This window comes from Manacus candei, unplaced genomic scaffold (genome assembly GCF_025592945.1).
Source record: "Manacus candei isolate 608988 ecotype Guabito, Panama unplaced genomic scaffold, ASM2559294v1 h1tg000005l, whole genome shotgun sequence".
Lineage (NCBI taxonomy): Eukaryota > Metazoa > Chordata > Aves > Passeriformes > Pipridae > Manacus > Manacus candei.
The window spans coordinates 25,013,196-25,033,040 of record NW_026138053.1 but is presented as its reverse complement, the minus strand read 5'-3'; the positions used below and the strand labels follow the sequence as shown (position 1 = coordinate 25,033,040).

Below are 19,845 nucleotides of genomic sequence, written 5' to 3'. Positions count from 1 at the left end.
GATGAATCCCAGGATACAGGAGCAGGAGACCTCAGCCTGAGGGGTTTTGTTCAGGCAGAGCTCCTGCCGAGCGAGTGCAAGGTATTATACTTAAATGAACATTTATGAGGAGCGGGGCAGCTGGCGAAGTTGCAGAAGGATTTTTAGGGTGGAAGCCAAAACGGGAGGAATAATGCGAAATAAAATTTAACAAACTGCGGAAAGGCGGCACAATGGGAGCCAGGTGCTTTGATGGGAACAACAGCTCTGGGTCTGTAACTGGAGGAGAGCAAGCAAGCGAGCGAGCTGGCTGCTGCTCCCCGAGACGCCTCTGCTTTTTCATCCCTCTGCCAGAGCCCAGGAGGGAGCTGAGGCTTTGGGAGAGCTGGGGGAGAGGGAACCCCCGCTGCAGACGGTGCTCTCTGCATCTCCTTTCAGATCAAGGTGGCAAGGCAAAAAAATCTCAGGATCTTTTTTCGTGAGCTAAATCATCTCTACTTTATTTCATTTCAAGGCTCTCACAAAGAGTGGTTTGGATTGGAGTGTTTCTTAGTATGGCCAAAAATAATCAAAATGAGAAAGTCAGAGCGAGACACCGGGCAATTTCTTGCCAGCACTGTAGACAGATTGAGTCCTTTTTTGTGAAGGGGCTCAATACCTTGTCTTGACTTGAACGACCTTAAGCACTTTTACCATCCTAACACATCCCTCATTTCAAATCCCCTTCCCCTGGGCTGCAGCTTAGAGAGAGGCAAACCAGAGGGAAAAGCCTGAGGAACAGTGGATGGCTCCAGTGCTTCTTAACCAGGGCCACATCTGGTGCTGCCATATACCCTCACCCATGCTTAGCAGGGGAAAGAAATGAGTTTTGGAAAGAAGATTATTATTATTATTATTTTTATTAAAAGGGCATGTAGTGACAGGGCAAGGGGAAATGGCCTTAAGCTGAAGGAGGGCAGGTTTAGATTAGCTGTTAAGAAGAAATCCTTCCTTGTTAGGGTGGTGAGGCCCTGGCACATGTTGTCTAGAGAATCTCTGACTGCCCCATCCCTGGAAGTGTTCAAGGCCAGGCTGGATGGGGCTTTGAGTAGTGGAAGGTGTCCCTGCCCATGGCACGGGAGTGGAACAAGATGTATTTTAAGGTCCTTTCCAACCCAAACCATTTTAAGATTCCATAAAATCTCTGGTGGGGATGCAGCCAACTGTGGCTGAGGCAGGAGCTGCCCCCAGCTCTGGGGTAGGGGATAATGATGGTAGTGGCCATTCAGGCATCTTGTCGGGTCTTTCCTGCACCCCCTCTGGTAGCACATGGGACAAGACAAGCCCTGCTGTGCTCTGAGCCAGCTGGGCCACCACCCACGTGCAAACCCCATCAGTGAGACTGTGCACTTGTGGCTGGGGGGAGACTTGAGCAAGAACTCTGGTGAAGAGCTGTGTGTAGACATCCCTGCAAGGCACCCCAACAGGACCCATGGGAAGCAAGTCAGGGACTTATCATTCACCCTGACCCACCACATGAGGAACGAGGGGACAGGCAACATCAGGAGAGTGCCGACTGTTATCCTTCACCCAGTCTCATCCTGATTTAAAGCATATTCCAGGAGTTTCTGGTGGTGTAAAGTCAGGGCCTGAAGTAGAATTTGCCTTGGTTTTCTGCAGACTCCCATCTTCTTGCAGAGCCTGAGTGCTGCTGTAATTTTCTTGGAAGGAAGGCAGCAACAGCTCATTAACAGCAATTAACACTCAGCAAGGGTCCCCCTCGGGCAGTTAGTCAATGAGAGTCTGGTGTGTGACATAGTTAATGTGAAAAGAAAAACCAGAGGGGAGTCTGGAGAGCAGAGTGGCTAAGGGCTGAGCTGCTGGGCCTTTCATCTTGCTGCCCAAAGTAATGGCAGAAATAACCAAAGTGACAAAAGGAGGTGAAAAATGACGAGGTGTCTCCAGTCTTGGTGGCCTCCGCTGGGATGACCATGGCTGTGATGTTAAAGTGTACCTGATTAACAGGACACTTGATGGGTTTTAATGCAAGCTTAGCTGGCCTCCAGTCCTAAGGGAAGGGTGCTTAATTGGGTTAAGGCTGCTTGGGAACCTCCTGCTGTTTAAGCCTTGTCTTCAAAAGCTGATCCAGATTAACCTCACTAAATATCTCTGGTGGACAACCCCTGAAGATGAAAGAATCACTCCCAGCTATTCCCTGGCACTTGAGCAGCCCGTTGTCAGGAGATGTTCAGCTGAAAGTGGATGGAACTGAGGACATAAACGGTATCAAATTGAGAGCAGGTGGGGCAATGATGGCATTTATGGGGCCACAGCTGACCTGCTCAGACCTTAATCCCAACCAGATGTTAAAACAACATTCAAATTAGCTGCTCACTTCCCTTTCTTCTTCCCTTGCTACAGGATACCTTTCTCACTGTGAAAGAGGGCTGGTATGTACAATGTTATTTTAAAATTACAAGATTTGGGTGCAACCTGAAGTCACTAACAATTTGCAGAGCACAGATTCAACTGGAGGTGGTAGGTGGCTGCTGCTTGTGGTGGTTGGTCACTTGAAGGATGGATGGAGAGGGTGTTTTCAGTTATTTTCACTGCCTGTCAAGTGTGGAATGGAAGAGACTATGATGTTCCCATGAGGAAAGCAGGGCTGGGAGGTCCCCTGCTCAGGACCTGGCACCTCTTGGAGTTCTGTTGGCCTCTACCCAAATATTGTCCTGGTGTTCCCAAAGAACCAAGCCTCATGTGCTGGACTCAGGGCTTGAGGAGATGGGTGCTTTGGGAACACCAAAAGTGGCAGTGATGGGTTCAGTGGCTTCTGAGCTTGTTGCTTCTCCTCTCTAGCAGATCTGCTGGGACTGGGGGGATGCAGAAATAAATAGGACATTTTTTTGGAGCCTGATGGTTTGTTGGTGGATGCTTTAAAATTTCATGAGAGTGAATTTGGGCTCATTGGAAAACTTATTCTTCCCTTGTAGGAAAGTCCTCAGTCTCTGAGCTTTCCCATGGATAAATGATTTCAAAACTTGTCAAAGACAGGGGGGAATGTCCTTGGTGGACATTATATCAGATAGGAAGGATGTCCATCAAGCTGCTTGCTCATGATGGGACTTGGAGGCTACAGCCAGTGACACGAGCCCAGCAGTGGGATTTTGCTCCCAAGAGGGAGGATTTGGAATGGTGAGACACTGCATTGCTATGGCATAGGAGGTAGTGAAGGGGGCTCCAGCATGGAGATTCAGTCTAAGGGCACACGTGGCAAGATCAAAGTCTGACTCAGCCCCTCCCTCAGGCCAGCAGGACTGTGGGAGTGATGTCTTTCCAGGAGTAAAGAACTAAGCATTAAGGTGCTGCTGTCCAAGGGACTGTATCAGGTCCTGGGAACACTGTTCAGAAGCAGAAGGCTCCATTTCACACTGGCTTCTGGTGGGAACTGGGCTCTGTTAGCCCAGGGAGCAGAGCAGTGGGGCTGGAAGAGGAGCACAGAAGTGTAGAGGTGTCCAGGTCCAAGGGGTTCCTCCCAGTCTTTGCCTTCAGCTCTAACCAGAGCAGCTTGTTCATGTGCCCAAATCTTCTTCCCTGCTTTTTTTGAGGGGTGCTAAAAGTAGGAAATAAAGTCACAGTAACACACTCCCTTTCTTGCCAAGGTAGAAGGCTCAGGGGTTAATTTCCAACAAGCCTCTGCTGGAGGATGAGTCTTGCTCAGTCCCCCAAGCCTTCCTGTGAGCATGGAGCTGCCTGGCAGCGTGTTCCTGGAGGAACCTGCCAGGTCCCCCCAGGGGTGACCACATCTCCACGGGAGAGGGAGAACACGATCCGCGTGTGAGCGAGGGCACAGGACCCCTGCCCAGTGGCTGTAGTCAGCCTGGGTGCTTTCGGGGAAAACAGCTGTCCCAGATGTGAGCTATTGTTCTAGCAAACACCACTGACTCGGGGGCTCACTTGAGGGGGGCCGATTGTATCGGGATGGCAATTGTGAAGGAACAGCGTGTGTCCAATGGCTGGGAGGGGTCACTCTTTGTCAGCCCTCCCCAGGACTCCTCCTCATCCCACTGTACCCACCCTGTGGGTGGAGGATGCCGGCTGAGCCCCTGGCCAGGCTGGCAAGACCACAGGAACCGAAATGGCAGGAGCTCAGCAGCCACCCTGGCCGGGATGTCTGGTGGGACAGCGTTGGCCGGGCGCTGGTGGGGTCTCTGGTGTGATTAAATCCATGTTGGGTTGGCAGGCTGAGCTGCAGCCACTGGAGTCCTTAAGTGAACATACTGCTTTTCGTTTTCCTTGGCCCAGCCACCACTGTTATTTAGGAAATCAAGTTGCCCCCTTGCAGAGGGCGATGGGGCGAGAGGGAATGAGTCCAGCATCGCCCGAACCCGCCGGGATGGTGTGAGTTAGAGGACTTGTTTTGGAGGTTTTTAGGAAGGATGAGGGTGCTGAGTCTTTGTGACTGTCGCCTCCCAAGGGCTGTGCTGGGGACCAGAGGCAGCCTTGGATTTTCTTCGTTTGTTTTGTTTGCCGTCAGTGTATGATCGTTACGTTACAGAATTTCCCCAATAAATTATCTTGTGTCCTTTTTATATCTGTGAGGGAGGCATTTTTAGAATGCTGGCTTGTGCTCTCCGGCTGGGACACCCAATTGCCTGGATCTAAAAATAAGTTGCAGGCTTGGGACTTGGTTTTACCCTTAAAAAAATAAATATATATAAATATAAAGCAAGGACAAGATATTTAGCTTTAATAGATTTATTTTTTTTTTTTTCTGCGTCTCAGTCCCTTTACTGACAAATATAAAGACTGCAAGTTTTGCCCTTCAGTGAGCAGTTTAGGGCGAATGTAGCAAAGTTTTGGATCCTTTGGGAAGACTGAACGTTGCCATCACGGTGAAGAGTGCCTGAGGAGGGGGTTATTGACCACAGGGCTGTGTGGTTCCACTTGCAGAGGAAAATAGGAGCTGTTGGCTCAATTCCCTGTGAGCATCATCCCTGCTCAGCAAATTTATCCACTGCTGGCAGCCCTGTTAAAGGGTCTTTCTTCTCCCCCTGCTCTGGGAGACGGGTGGGAGAGGAGGAAGCCCCTGGTGAAGAGCTGGACACTTGCTTTCCATTGAACAGCAGTGGGATGTGGGAGCTTAACTTTCCTGAGCTCCTTGGAAAGCCCTGCACAGCGGAGATCACATGTTCTAAGATGTCTGCAAACTCCTGCTTGTGCTGTGGGCAAGGGAAACTGAGGCACACAAGTCTTGGATGTCTTCCCCCCAGTTGTGCAGCAGTGAGGTGCTGCCACTGATGTTGCCGTGGGGCCTCCTGCCTCCTAGTCCCTGGGTGGGGATGGGAGGCATTTAGTGAAAGGGGATGAAGCCTCTCTGTCCTGGCTAAATGCAAGGCAAAAAAACGACACTGCTTCCCTTTGTCTGGAGTGCTTTGCTGAGCCTCCTGGCCCTGAGAGTTTGCTCAGCCACGAGAAGCCCACGCAGTGCTGTGGGAGAGCAGGAGCATTGCACCCACTGATGTTATCCCCTCCACCTCCCTCGGCAGGTTGTGAACTGCACTGAAAAATTGGCAGTGAAACCTGGGCTCCTGGGGAACCCTGACTTGTGTTCAGAGACCTTAAGACCTCCCTGAACCTGGAATGTTGCTTCATATTTTTGTTTCAGGCAAAAAGTAAGAGAAAACTTATTTACAGGTCTGTTCTTGTGGGTTAGGTGGGACAGGGCTGATCTGTGTGCAGCCTAAGACGGGCAAAAAGTGCTGTAAAACTTGGTCCTGGCCTGAGATGTTTTTTTTTTTTTCTTATTTTGCTGTGAAACAAACAATCCAGGCAGAAAGGGAACCATACCTGGCTTTGTTTAGCTTGGAACCTGCTCTAGAATAACTTGCCACTGTTGAGTTCTGCCTCCCAAAACCACAAGGGGCTGCAAACATATTTCTCCATTTCCCCTGGCGCTTCTCACTCGCCCTCTCTCACACATGCTCCGTGTAACGCCAGCCAGCATCAACATTGTCAAAAAAAGGCGAGTGCTTACCCCGGGCTGTGGACAGTGAGCCTTTCTGGAGTGTTTTGGTGGGTGCTGGAGCTGGGATTTCGCCTGTGCTGGGCTTCAGAGGGCAACCCTGGGCTCCCCTCTCTCCCTGAGCTGCTGCTTCACTGCCTTTCTGCCTGGCAGGATTCTTTTCTGTCTCCTGAATGGTTCCAAAGTGGATTTTTAACTCTTTCTTTTGAAATCTTTTGACTAACTCCCCACAAATACTGCTCTTTCCCTGTTTTCACTGATGATGTCTCAGAGAAGTTGTGGATGTCCCATCCTTGGAAGTTTTTAGGTCAGGTTGAACAGTGCTGGGAGCAACCTGGGCTAGTGGAATGTGTCCTGCCCATGGCAGGGGGGTTGGAATGAGATGATCTTTAAGGTCTCTTCCAACCCAAACCAATCCATTATACTTGGGCATGGAAGTGGCAGCCCCATTACTGGGGTGGAAGCAGATGGTAACCTGCAATATTTTTCTCCTTTGCTTCTCCTCCTCATTGGTGGAATAAGCAACAGACTGTGACTCAGAATTCTCTAATTCCTGCTATGTTGGGTTTTTGAAGGGGAAGGTAAGAGAGAGCAGGAGGACTGATATCCCTTTGAAATTTGGGAGTTTTCAAGTCTTTGTTTTTTTTTTTTTTTTTTCTTTTGTCTTATTCTGTGCCCATGACACTCACTCAGCTTTGCTGCCCTGCACACACATGGCTTTGAATCTCCTCTTTGCAGTGGCTGAACCCACCCTTTGTTTTCAAACAGGTAAAAATCTTGGGGCACCTGTGCCCCTGCAGGTTCATGAAAAAGGCAGACAGGAGAGGAGGGGTGGGAAAAGTGGGGAATAGCTCAGCCTTGCGCTGAGCCTTGGTAGGCCTTGGAGAGCTGGTGGGGGTGATAACCCTAAATACCTTCCCTGGTTGGGGCAGGGGGGCTTCAGTCAGGAATAAATATCAGGGCTTAGTCTGTCCATTGCTTCCAGGATTACTGCTTAGTAATTAGTACATTCCTTTGGAGTTCACTCTATGTTTTTGGTGTGTGTTAACCTCAGACAATCCAAGACTTTTATCTGAGACACTTTCCCATAGGATCATCTGCTGGGAGCCCGCAGGTTGAGTTTAAACCCAGGAGTCCTGAGGCACACATGTCTCTTCAGCTCCCCTGTGAGCAACAGGGCTTGCATCACCCACGAGAGATGGTCCACGTGTGCCACGCTGGGAGCATCTGGCTCTGCATCACCGCCCCGGTGTCTGATGAAAGACATCCCTGCGCCCTGATGGGGCTCAGATGGGCTGTGTGTGTGTCGGGATGATCTCAGCCGCGGGGGAACGGTGGAGCCTCTCCGAGGAAGAGAGCGGCCCTGATTCACCGGGATAGAAATAGAAAAGCCGAACGAGCAAATGGAAAACTCCTTATTGACCAGGTCCCGGCAGTTTAAATGGGTTTTTACTACCTGTTCCAGTATTCATTTGAAAAATCATGCGCATTTACTCATACGCGCTCCAATCGGATGGTTTTTAAGCCATTAAGGCCCATTGGGTCAATAACCACCATTTTCAAAAATCTATTAAATTCCCATTTCCGTGGAAATAGAGCTTTTACAATTGATCATGGCTACCGACTCCCATTAAAGTAAACCCCAAATGCTATCAACTCCCCCAAGATGCAGAGCACTAAAAGACAGTTTGACAGGACAGATTTATCCCAGGGGAAAGTTGATGGCCCATTATGCTTAAGCAGCATGAGGATTGTCACATAAGGCAGGAAGTTTATGGGACTTGCATGGATTTGTCCTCCCTGAGGAGGGTGAAAAGGAAGGCTCATGGGTAGAATCACCACTGCTATCATAAGCTCAAAGCCAGGCTCCTGCAGGAGCCTTTTGGGAAACATTTGGCTTATTTTGTATTAAATTTCAAGTGTGTACAGGCTTTGGTTGTTTGGCAGAACCAAATGATGCTTTAGGGGTGAAAGGCTGTAAGAAGTGTTGAATTTGTGGGTCGATTCTTAGTGGCACGGGGTTTCCTTTGTTGCGTAGGTCCCCATAGCAGAGGTGTTCCAGCCCTCTCATCATCTCTGTGGCCTCCTCTAGACTTGCTCCAACAGGTCCAGGTTTTTCTTATTCTGGCAGCCCCAGAGCTGGATGCAGCACTGCAGGTGGGGTCTCATGAGACTGGAGTAGAGGGGGAAAAATCCAATTCCTTGTCCTGCTGGTCACACATCTTTCCATGCATGTCCCAATCCTAAAACTGAATCAGAGAGAGGCTGTGTGCCCCTGCTGAGCACTGGACATGGAAGGTTGCAGCTCTGGCAGGTCCACCCCAGGAGGTGCCCCAAAGGGCTGGGAGCCATCAGTGTGGCTGTTGTCCCCTCTGAGAGCAGACTCCAGTTTTCAGGACATGCACCAAGGATGGGAGAAGAGCAGTGCAGAAGAAAGGGGTCCCAGCCCCGGCTCCCACATCTTGGCTTGGCAGAGCAGCACCCAGGGAGCTCTGCAGCCCAGCTGTCCTCCCTGATTAGGGCTTTGCCGTTCCCATCCCTGCCAGACAGCAGCAGCTCTCTGGACACAGGCAGGCTGCCGGCGTCAGCCCAGAGCTGCCGTGCCCCCAAGCAGGAGGGGTCAGGTGGTCCCTGCCGAGCTAGAGGCCACGCTCCCCTTGTTTGTCTCCCTTCATGCCTCCTTCAATCAGCCTCACCACAGCCCTCTGCTCCCTCCCACAGCCCTGCATTTCTCTGCTGTGTGTGTCTGATCCCAAACCAGCACTCCTCTTCCTGCTGCCCTCGCCTCTCCAAGCCCTTTCTGCTGCGGGGCCAGGTCTAGGTGCCTCCTCCATAAGGCCACTGTGAAAAGATGCCCCTTCTCCTCCAGCAACAGTGGTGATGTTGGATGGTATTTGTGATGGGAGTGGAGGAGGCACTCTGGTCAATTAGTCCCTTCCTCCTTAAGGGAATTTAACTTGAGGTGGGTGGAGAGGAACAAGTGGGTTCTTGTTCCTTAGGGAGAGGGTAGGCAACTGTCCCTAGAACAAGTGTTAAAGGACTTTATCTTGGGATAGTAGTGTAATGGGTTCTGTGTTAGGCATCAGAACCACTTGACCATTTGGGGTCATTGGTGGTCAGCCTTGGTGCTTCCTGCAGTGCAGGACTTGCTCCTCCAGGAGCTCGGGAGAGACTGTAGGTCTGCTGAATACCCACAGACATCAGAATTTATTTTTTTTTTTTTGAAATTGAAATGCAAGTGGTCAAGTGTTTCTGCTGGTGCCTGGGTCCAAATGAGTGTTTCTCAAAAACCTTACCTCCTCCTAAGGTGTCCTAGGGCTGGTGGTACCTCAGTTGTAGCCAGGAAGCCTACCCAGGCACATGGAGATGTGCTGGGATTCCCAGCAGAGCCATCCCAGGAGGCCCTCAGACAGACTGTGGTGCCCACCACATGCATGGCAGCCCGTAGCTGAGTGAGACAGTGAGCCAGCCATGTCCTCAGGGTGCAAACATCCCCAAACCAGTGTTTTTCCATGATCCAATCATCTGATGCACATGTGCACCCCACTGGTGTGGGTGTCCCGAGGGTGCCCACCGTGCTGTGAGGCCACAGCTGGGGGTAAACCTCTCTTGAGGCTTATTCTCATGGATTCAATACAAGTGGGGGACCGTCCTCAGTTCAACCCCAAAAACATGGGTGCCAGTGTGCCACATGGAGCCAGCCTTAAAATATGCACCCAGCCTTAAAACTGGTCCCTGCCCCCTTGCCCTGCACGTAAGCTGTCAACAGAGCTGTAACAAGATCCAGAGAGGAAAGCAGCATGTGGCAGAAAAGCAAACAGTCTCTGAGCAGGCTGATGGGGAGGAATTAATGTGGCTTTCCTAAAGTCAGGTGCCCTGTCGTAGATCCAGAGGCAAAGGCAAGTCCTTGATGCCCAGCTGTGGCTGTGCTCTATGTTTAGGAGAACCTTGAATGTAAAGAGTTCTTCCCATTTAAAGGTAAGGGAATCAAGCAGAGAAAGAGGTACCCTTAGCTTAATGTGAGCTTCTGAGTCTGCTCAAAGCCAAAAGAGAAGCATATCAGAGGTGGAAAAGTGGACAAATACCTGTTGAGAACTGCAAGGGCATTGCCAAGGTGTGCAGAGATGCATTTAGAAAAGGAAAAGCTCAGCTTGAATTGAAACTGGCCACAGATATAAAAAACTAGAAGAAAGGGTAAAATTTTTTGCAATAACAATCAGCCATTGGAATAATCTCCCCAGGGAAGTGGTGGATTCCCTGACAGTAAACACTTCTAAGATTCAGCTGGACAGGCTGCTGGGCTCTCTTGTCTAGGCTGCTTTTGCCAAAAAAGGTTGGACCAGATGATCCTTTAGGTCCATTTCAACCCGGTACTCTGATTCTATGATTCCCAGGAGAAGGGCCAGCAAGTGCAGCACACCTTTGCCTGCTTTCCCACTGGCAGAATTTGGGATCTCTCAGTGCAGGTGGCTGGTTGAAAATTTGGCATCCTTGGCAGAGTTATTCAGAGCTTACTCAGAGAGGGCATTGCATGTCCTTCACTGACTTTCAGGTGATCACATCTGCATCAGTCCCTTTGTTTAAGCATTTCCATTATTTTTTTATTTTTTTTTTGAAAGACGAGGCAGGAAGGTGAAAGTAATAACATGGAGACCTTTATGTCTGAAAGTCTGCAGAAATTTTCATATGGATTTAAAGTCTGTCAGAGAGAGAACAACCAGATCAACCTATCTTCTTGAGATCTTTGTTCACCCCTTTAGACATTGCTGTATGTACCATATCAGCTGTTCTCCAGTCATGTCCTGAGGTCAGCCCTTCTGGATCTGAGGTGGCATTTCCCCTGCCAATGTATTACATTCACTGAATTTTGTTTATCTACGAGGGTTTCTATTTCTGCACTCTTCCCTCTTGCTGTTTGCCCCCTGTTCTGTATCCCTATGTCCCACACCTTCAGAGTTGGGACTTGCCACCTCCCCAGAGGTTCATCTTCCCTCCCTACCGGTCCAGATGGCACTTCAGCCCCCATCCAGCTGCTGCCACCTTTTTATTTCCTTTCCTTTATCTTGAGCTCTGCTCCTCTACCATGTGTTTAATCTTGGATAAAGGTGAAGACCATACTGTAACTGTCCAGGGATGCATCTTAATTATACTGAGCTTCAGCTTCACCTTCCCTGCTCAGCAGATTTGATTCTTCCTTCTTTTGCCCTTTTTATTTCTGAAAAGGTCTTTTTTTCTTTGTTTTCACTGGAGTCAGCTTGATTTCAGGGAATTCCCGTTTCACCCCATCCTCTCTGTCGTTTCAGATGCAGCAGTATCTGCTGATTAGTCCTGGTTCTCAATTCTTCATTCAAGACCTGTGTTCATCCCTCAATTTAAGTTGATCTGAATCAACTCATTATTAGTTCAGGCCAAGTTTTCTTTCTCTCATCTGCCCCTCCATAATTTCTACAACGCTTACCAAAACCAGGTCTAAAATAGCACTGCCTTTGGCTGATTCACTGATGATTTAGTGAATAACTTTTTAGCCAACACTTCCAGGAATATCTGGGCCATGCCATTGTTAGCAGCACTTATTCTTCAGCCTATCTCAGGGCAAAATGCCCTGCAGGCTTTCTGGTCTGACACTAGTGTTATTGTCTTTCTTTCCCAAATCTGACCTCAAGAAGTTGCGTACTACCCTCTGCTGTAACTGGGAGCTTGCCTGCTGTGTGATCCACAGCCTTCTTGCTCCCTTTCCCCAGTAAATCTGTATGGAAGGGTCACAGGCTTGAACAACAATGGGGCTTTTTGGTCCCATCTGCAGCTTTGCCAGGGCAGTCCTCTGACCCTGCAGCACCTGCTTTGGTCCCCAGACCAGGTCCTGCTCACACATGGAGATTGAGGGTTAACTCTGAATCCAACTGGAGTTGCTCATGCATAAGGAAACCTCCTGATCCCGAGAGACCCTGTTTTGCCCTGTTGCCCTCTTTGACACCTTGATACTCAGTCACTCATGCAAAGTTTAAACGGTGCTGCCAGTGAGGGCTGCTTCCTAGGCTGCTGTTCTCCTCATGCTGCCTGTGCCTCAGAGGTGGGTTTTTCCAGGCATGCCCAAGAGCTGTGATGTCCTCATCCCCTGTGGACTCAAATGCTCTTTGGCCAGAGTCCAACACACAGTGAGGCTGATGAAAGACTCCTGAGCACTACAGAGGGTATTATTCCAGCAGTGTTGTGCTTCCTGTGATCCCAGGGGAATGTCTGGCTGTTTCTCAGCCTTCCCTTCACATCTTGCATGTGTTTTGTATCTGGCTGTGTTACCAAAGCCTGTCCAGATGAGAGTCATTTGGATGTTGCTGCCTTGTCAAGTTGTCATGATGCTGGCAACAATGTTTGTGGCGTACCAGCATAGTGCTGGACTGGAGTCAGAGCTCCTAGACCGTGGTCATGGGGATGCAAGGAGTCTTAGTAAGTGCAGGACTTAAAAATACAGCATTCCCCAGGCTGAATTAACACCAGAAATTCCAGGGCAGGTAAACCTGGCATGTGAGGCAGCTTCAGTTACAAAGGACCACCATCAGCCCAGCGTGGAGGCAGCCCAAGTGACCCACCTGGGCTTGTGTGCTGTGCCAGGGTGGTGCTGTGTTTATGTTGTGGTGGTGGGCTCTGTCTGCCCGTGCCAGGGGAGAAGGGAGGCAAGGCTGAGACGGGATGGGAACAGGGATGAGGGTTAACAAATTCTAGCAAGGAAGATTCAGTCATGCAACCGGAGAGCCCAGGACTGGAGGATTATCTCTTTAGACTTCCCTGCTAAAGAGCCACCGTGGAGAGGAGCCCTTTGGTGGCGTGAATTGGAAGATAATCACTTCGGCTCCCCATCTGGAGGAGCATCTCCCTTCGTGGAGGATATGGGGAATTTAGTGTCTGCTCTCCAAAAATGTTCATGCCACTTGAACCAACCACCTGTCTTCATGAACTGAGCTGTGGCTCTTGGGCTTGTGTCTGCTGCCTCGGAGACAAGGTTGCTGTGTGTTGCATTAACCCTTTGCAGCCTCGGAGAAATGTGTCATCTGCATGCTGAAAGTGTTATTGGCTGACTGGTGCTCATTTCTGGGAAGTCTGAGGGATTCCTCATTTGTCAAGCAGAGGTTTGGGGGAAAAGGGAGCCTCTCTGCTTGCGGGGAGTAGGAAGAGGAATTTCCTTGCGGTGGTTGAAGGACATGAAAGCAGAGCCAGGAATCCCCTGTGACTTCATTAGGCTGTATGGTTAGCTGGAGCTGGCTGGCTCTCAAGTATTTTCCAGTTGTCCATGGAGGGCACTTGGACAGCTTCCACCCAGCCCCACTCCCACATCCCCTCTGAAATGTCTACAGGGAAAAGACTCCTATTTTTGAGTCGCAGTGGAATTCCTGTGGCATTACACACTGCATCCTTTGCAGTACCCAGAGAATTCAGTTTAATTTATGGTACTGCACAGGATACATGCTGGCCTTGCTTTTCAATTGGAGGTGCCATCTTTTGCTTCTTGGTGGTCATGGCTCCTTTGTGGCCCTGAGGCTTCCTGGTATGATACGGCTGTCACTGAAAAATGCCACTCTTGCTCCTCATGTCCCACCTTAAACCACGTCAGGCTCGTGTTACAACTTGATTGTACATTCTGCTGCCTCACAGATCAGCAGATCCTCTCCTCTCACCCACCTCTGCACCAGCAGTGGTCCTGTTGTTGCTGCCAGAAATTCCTGGTGGTAAAGCAGCAACAGCTCTGCCTCCCCAGGGGTATGTCAAGCCTTCTCCTTTGTCCAAGCCAGCCCAGAGCCTGACTTAAAGTCATGATTGGGAAGATACTGCTATCCCCCTTAAAGTTTAGGATAAAGTTGTCCAAGGAAAAGCATGAGAAAAGGATGTGAGGGTTCTCCAGGGAGGTCTGGCATCGTGGATGAGAGTGATGTTTTTACTGCTCAGAAAGGAAGTTTTGGGTCTTTAGACTTTAATAAGGTAAGGCCTAGTGCAGTATAAGTTTACCATGCAAAGCTGGAGTCATTTGATGACTTTCCCCTTTGATATGATGGGGTGACATGGAGAAGATGGAGCAGGACTCCAAGAAGACAGAAGACAGGAAGCAATGGGCACAACTGGGAATGTGAGAAATTTGGATTAGGAATTTTTTTTAACTTGAGGATGGTTAAATACTAGAATAAGTTGCCCAGGGAGGTTGGGAAACCTCTGTCCTTATAACTGGACCTGACCTTGAACAACCAGATCTAATTAGACCTGTTTTGAGATCCTCTCCACCTGCCAATTAAGTCTGATTCCACTATCCTATGGTGACACAGTCACTGAAACTGCTAGACTTCATCTTCCTTTCCTTTTTTTGACAGCAAGAAGAGCCCCACGCTGACAGCTGTCCCACACAAGTAAAGCAGGATGCAGTGTGGTGCTGAAGGCTGCCTTAGAGTCAGGTCATTGACTAGTGTCATTCATCTGGCAAACCTGATGTCCCTATTCCATCTCTCTTCTATCCTCTGCCCTATTCTTTGGGGTTTGTTTGGGTTTTACTCCTCAGCTGGTGTCCTTCTCTCCTTCCTTGTGTTTCCATGTTGTCTTGCAGTGCCCACCCTGCTGTAAATGCCATCTAATTTGGAATACTCTGGTCTTGTAGGCACTGGAAAGCTATTTGGGGAGCAGAGGAGAGGGCTGTCACTTAGGCTGTTTGTGGAGACCAAAGGCTGCTCTGCCTTCTCCCCAGGGAAAGTCACAGAAGTGCTGGGCAAGAGGAGAGCTTAACCTTTGGCAGTAAGCAAAAGGCTCAGACGCCAGTTGGGTGCTCCTTGTCTAACCTAAGGATGCCAGTGGGAAATGTGAACTGAGGGGAATTGGAGTTGCCCATTCTAGAGTTGTTTTGGTCTCGCCCGTGTCTTTGGGGATGTCGGCGGGATATCTGTGCTTTCTGTGCCATAGTGGGTGAAACTGGGGTCCTTCCCTCTCCTCTCCTCTTCCAACTCATCTGAGCATCTCAGCGCTGGAACTGCTCCCTCTAACCCTGACACATCTCTCAACCATCCAAATCTCTCAATGGAGGAAACTACAGTTATTTATAATTAAGGCTTGACAAAAAATGCTGCTAATGTCAAGGGACCGGCAGGCGACAGCCAGAAAAACATCATGTCTCCAGAAGAGGGGCAGCAGGAATATCCCTCTGAATAGGGCTGACGTCGGCTCCTGGAATTTGGACAGCCTGGAAGGGTTTGGGGCTATTTTTCCGAGATATCATAGGTCAGGAATTGATGTTATTTTTAAGTCTGTGTCCCCCGAGCAGCTCTGATGAGTGAAGGAGACTTTCTCTCCCCCTCCCTGCTCCTTGTGCTCTATTTCTACGAAATTTTTGCTTCTCTTTCTTCCGAGTCATGCCACAAATATGTCCTTCAGGTTTGTTTATCCCTCTCCCTATCTATTCCTCCCGGCCTGCTCCCGTCTTGGTTGGGTTGGAGGGATGGCGTCAGCGTGGCTCGTGTCTGGGATGCTCAGGCGAGACATCACAGGCAAGAGATCATGTTCTCCTAATTTGTCCTTTCCGGTTGGGAGAGTTTTCTCTCCGCAAGCTGATGTGGCTGGGGAAAGTGTTCTGGGAATGCTGCTTTGTGGTGGGAGATCTCGGGGCCTGTTGAAGACAAGCTGGTCATCTCATCTCGCCACATAGTCCAGCCAAGATTTTTCTGAAGTAACTGAAGTTTCAGAGCTGATGGGAAGGTGGGTGAGATGCCTCCAGCTCGGGATGGTCTTTTGGGGCTGACTGGTAGGGGAGAGGCAGTCAGCAGATCCCGATTATCTGACGTCTCCCAAGTCAGCAATGGCTTCTGAAAGTCTCTGCTATTTCAGGTCCAGGGAAGAGGCCCTTGGGTTTATCCAACTCTGTTCCACATGCCATCCTGCTCTAGTTTATTTCTGGAATCCTCTGTTTTTTCAACTTTTCCTCCTTCTCTTCAATTTGCTGTAGCAACCTCTCTCTCTTTCTAAACAGGCCTGTTGGTGTAATAACTTGACTCGGGATCTTGCCATTTCAAACAGCGTATTTGCACATTTCATTGGTTTTCTTTCTCAAGTCACATCTCAGATGAGAACACACCTTTTCCCCCTTAGCCCACGCTCAGCTTTTTGTCCCTCCTTCCTTCCTTGCCCTAATGGACACCACTCCTACAGAAGCTGCTTGTTCAAATAGAGCTGCTGTGCCTTCATGGCGAGTCCAGTGTGAAGTACTGACCACACTCCCTTCATAATCTCTCCATGCAGCTCAAAGATGCCAATTGCTCCTGGAAGCATGGGAATAAGTGAAATGCTTTCCACCACCTTAATGTTGCTGTTGGCCTTATGCTGCAGGTTTAGTCATTCTTATGACATATTTCCACAATGGTGCATTTCCATCATCATTCCACAGTGATGTATTTGAAGCCTTTCCATGAGTTGTTTTTTTTCCCCCTGTCTAGAATCTCTTAAATTGATGGCTTCACAAACCTTGGGGCAGGGTCTTCAGGTTTTGAAGACAGAAACAAGTTGTAGAAATAGAGGGACAATGTCTGCTACCTGTCCTAATCCTGTCTGAGCCTGTGAGGTTAGTGGCAGTGATGAAAACGTAGTACTTGATTTATAGAATATAAAATCATAGAATGTCCTGAGATGGAAGGGACACACAAGGATCATTGAAGTCCATTTAAAAGAGTACCTGGCATTTGCAGCACAGCCCAAGGCCCTATAATTCCACTGCTATTATTATTGGAATTATTATTGCTGTTATTAGGTTAGAGTCTCATTGTTTTTCATAGCTGAGGACATGAACTCCCTGAAGACTAACTCTGGGACTGTTGGTGTACTGGTGAATGTGATACAGACTTTTCATCTGCGCAGGAACAGCCACACAGAGGGAAGAATGAATTTCCTGGTGGCTGCAATTAGCAAACTTATTCACAATTGCATGACTGCCTCCCACCCAAAACCCTCACTGGCAGAACTTGCTCCCTACAGAGCAGAATTAGTAGTGCCATGGAATATCCTGTTGAAATGCTGAATTTTGCCTCACTTTACCAAACACTACTTGTTTTGGAGAGTTGAGGATGGGGTCTCCAGGCCTGCTGCACCCTTTGTAGGCTATCTGTGGGTGGCTCCAGCTTTTCCTCTTTGCTCTGTTGGAGTCTGTGCTGACTGTCCCCTCTCCCTTGTCCTTGCAGGGCGTACATGAGCGTGAAGGAGCTGAAGGAGGCACTGCAGCTCAACAGCACCCACTTCCTCAACGTTTACTTCGCCAGCTCCGTGAGGGAAGAGTTGGCTGGTGCTGCCACTTGGCCGTGGGATAAAGAGGCCCTTAGTCACCTGGGTAAGTAAGTTATCCCACTCATGGGGTCTCAGGATCGTTGGTTTTCCTCTTTCTCTATGGACTTGACAAAGAGGTGTGTGTGTGATGTGACTCAACATTGAGGATGCTTAATAAGAAGGTCATAGTAAGAGGGTCTGAGTGTACCAGTAGCTGTTGCTGTAAGGAAAGGAGCTGCTGTTCCATGTTCATATGGATAAGATGGTGAGATTATACACTAAAAAGGTACTTCCAGGTTATGAGAAACTTCTAACAGTGAAGGCAGTGAGGCAGTGGGACAGAGACAGTAGAACTGCAGGTTCACCATCAGTGCAGGCTCTGCAGAGAGCTTTAAACTCGTATTTGGCTTCTCTGGGACCTTCCAGGTCTGTCTTCTAGGATTCTGGAAACAGTGAAGTTGGCTTTTGCAGCATGTAATAACGAACAGATAAGCCAGGAGTGTCAGTGTTTTGAGAGCTGAGACTCCAGATTTGAGCTACTCCAGGGCTGACCAGGCAGCCAGCACTGGCCACTTCTGAATCCAGCTGCAAGTGTGAGGATGCCTATCAAATTTTACCATGTTTTTATAACTTGGCTTACTACCTGCTGGAGGCAAGGTTCTCCTTGGCTTCAGTGGATTCAAGGCAGACCCTTAAGGTCACCAGTCCTCCTAGGCTACAAAATAACCAGAATGACAGCCGGTTGCCTAGAATGTGGCTGTATTGTGTGTTTTCTGCTATTTCTGCTGTTTCGTTTTCCTGCCTCTCCCTTCACCTCTTCAATGTCGGAGTTTTCTGGCAAAGCCCTTTACACTTTGCAGTCAAAATGTCTAAAGTGTTTCTCAATAAGTAACTGGAAATAATTACTCCTGACACCTGCACAGCAGACCTAGACCTTCTGCTTTTACAAGTGCGTGGTGTTCAACCCTTAAAAGTTTTACACTGCTGTTAAAGACCTGTTTTAAAGTGCCTTTTTGCCAGTTTCCCTCCCTCAATGAGTTTCAGGGCTGTTTTTTCGATAGTGTATTACCACAGCCGTTTGTTGAGGAAGGCAGATCTCCATGAAATTTATTCTTTCGGCTTCCAGAAATCACTTCCAAGGCTCAGCTTGACAATCATCTGACTGCAGCAAGTGCTTCAGCCACACATGTTCTCTTCAGACCCCTCCCAGTGGCTCACAAGGAGTTGTACAGAGGGGTAGTTGGGGTGACTGGTCTCATCAGAAGGTTGCATTCAGCTCCAGTCTCAGAGCTTGTGTCCAGCCAGGGACACGAGAGGTGGTGCCATGGTGGAAATGTTGGATCAGGGAGTTTCAGGGGAAAAGGAGTGTTGTCTTGGCTCTGGTGCCAGAGCTGTGAAGTATGAAGCTGGATCTGAACCCCTTTGGGGCTCTGACACAGACTGAAGACTTTGATTCGAGGCTGTCCTTGGTTTTAGCTTTAATGAGCTCGAGAGGGTGGGTGGTGGACTCTGTTCTCCATAAACAGTGAGCTCCACCACATCATCATGTATTTGGTACCATGCACAGTGTATGTTATTGTCCAGCAAAACAAAACTTAGGGCTGAGGAGGCCATGAATATGTGCCTGCTGACAAAACCTCTCACAGAAGGCTACTGGATAATCTGAGTAGATGTGAAAGTACAGCAGTGAGGAAAGAGCAAGGAAAACTTTGGTAGCAGTGAATAGCAGTTTGAGAAAAATTCCTGAGCCTTAAGGACCTAAGAGTGGCCAGGGGTGGAGACAGATCTATACACAAGAGAGGGGTCTGTCTCCAAAAGGACATACTCCTTCCCTTGCACTGAATCATGCTAATCTCCTGTCTATCCTGACCTTAAAATATTAAGGTCAGCACACAATCCCTGCTTCCCCCTTGCCAGTGGCTGCTCCCATGCAGCAGAAATGCCACGCTGATTTTTCCCTCCACGCATACAGACCCTTTCATGCTTTGGTTCCCTGCATGAATCAAATTGGTTCCTCAAGTTTGACTTGACTTCTCCAAGAAGACACACTGCCTCTTGACTCCAGAGAGCTTTGGTCAGATTTTGCTCTCTTTGTTTCCCTGAACTGGACTTTCTTAGATGTTTTCAAGAGAAGCTCCATGAGACTTTTTGCTCTCTGAGTGCCTTCCCTTCTTCTATTTTAACACTTTGCTTCAGGCCAAAGATCATTAAACTTAACTGTTTCCAAACTGCTCTCTATCAGTTCTTCTCAAGAAGTTGTTTAATATGCCATCTGGACTTTGACCTCCTTAGAAAATATTCTTTCATTACCTTTGAGTGTGTTTTTAAAGAGGGTCCTCCTCACCTTCCTGTTGGCATCCTCACCTTCAGTGAACTTTGTTTTTCACCCCCTTCTCTTCATGATGCTCATTTGGGGCTACCAGAAGTTATGTGACCATTCCTGTGCTGATGACTTACAGTTATGTTGCTCTCCTCCAGATTTTTTTTTCCTGAGTAAATTTGATTTTCAGGCAGCCTTTTTGAAGGCTTAGGGTTGGTTTACCAATAATACAGCCAACAGCAACTACTTTCATTGAAGCATAAAA

General features: G+C 48.8%; 1 protein-coding gene across 1 annotated transcript in view; it reads left to right on the top strand.

Moving 5' to 3' along the window:
• PAPPA2 (pappalysin 2) overlaps positions 1 to 19,845 on the top strand; it is an 87,389-nt gene that overhangs the window by 9,135 nt on the left and 58,409 nt on the right. Inside the window, exon 3 of the mRNA XM_051793505.1 lies at positions 17,179 to 17,324. Coding sequence (XP_051649465.1) covers positions 17,179 to 17,324 — 146 coding nt within the window. The remainder of the gene's footprint in view (positions 1 to 17,178; positions 17,325 to 19,845) is intronic.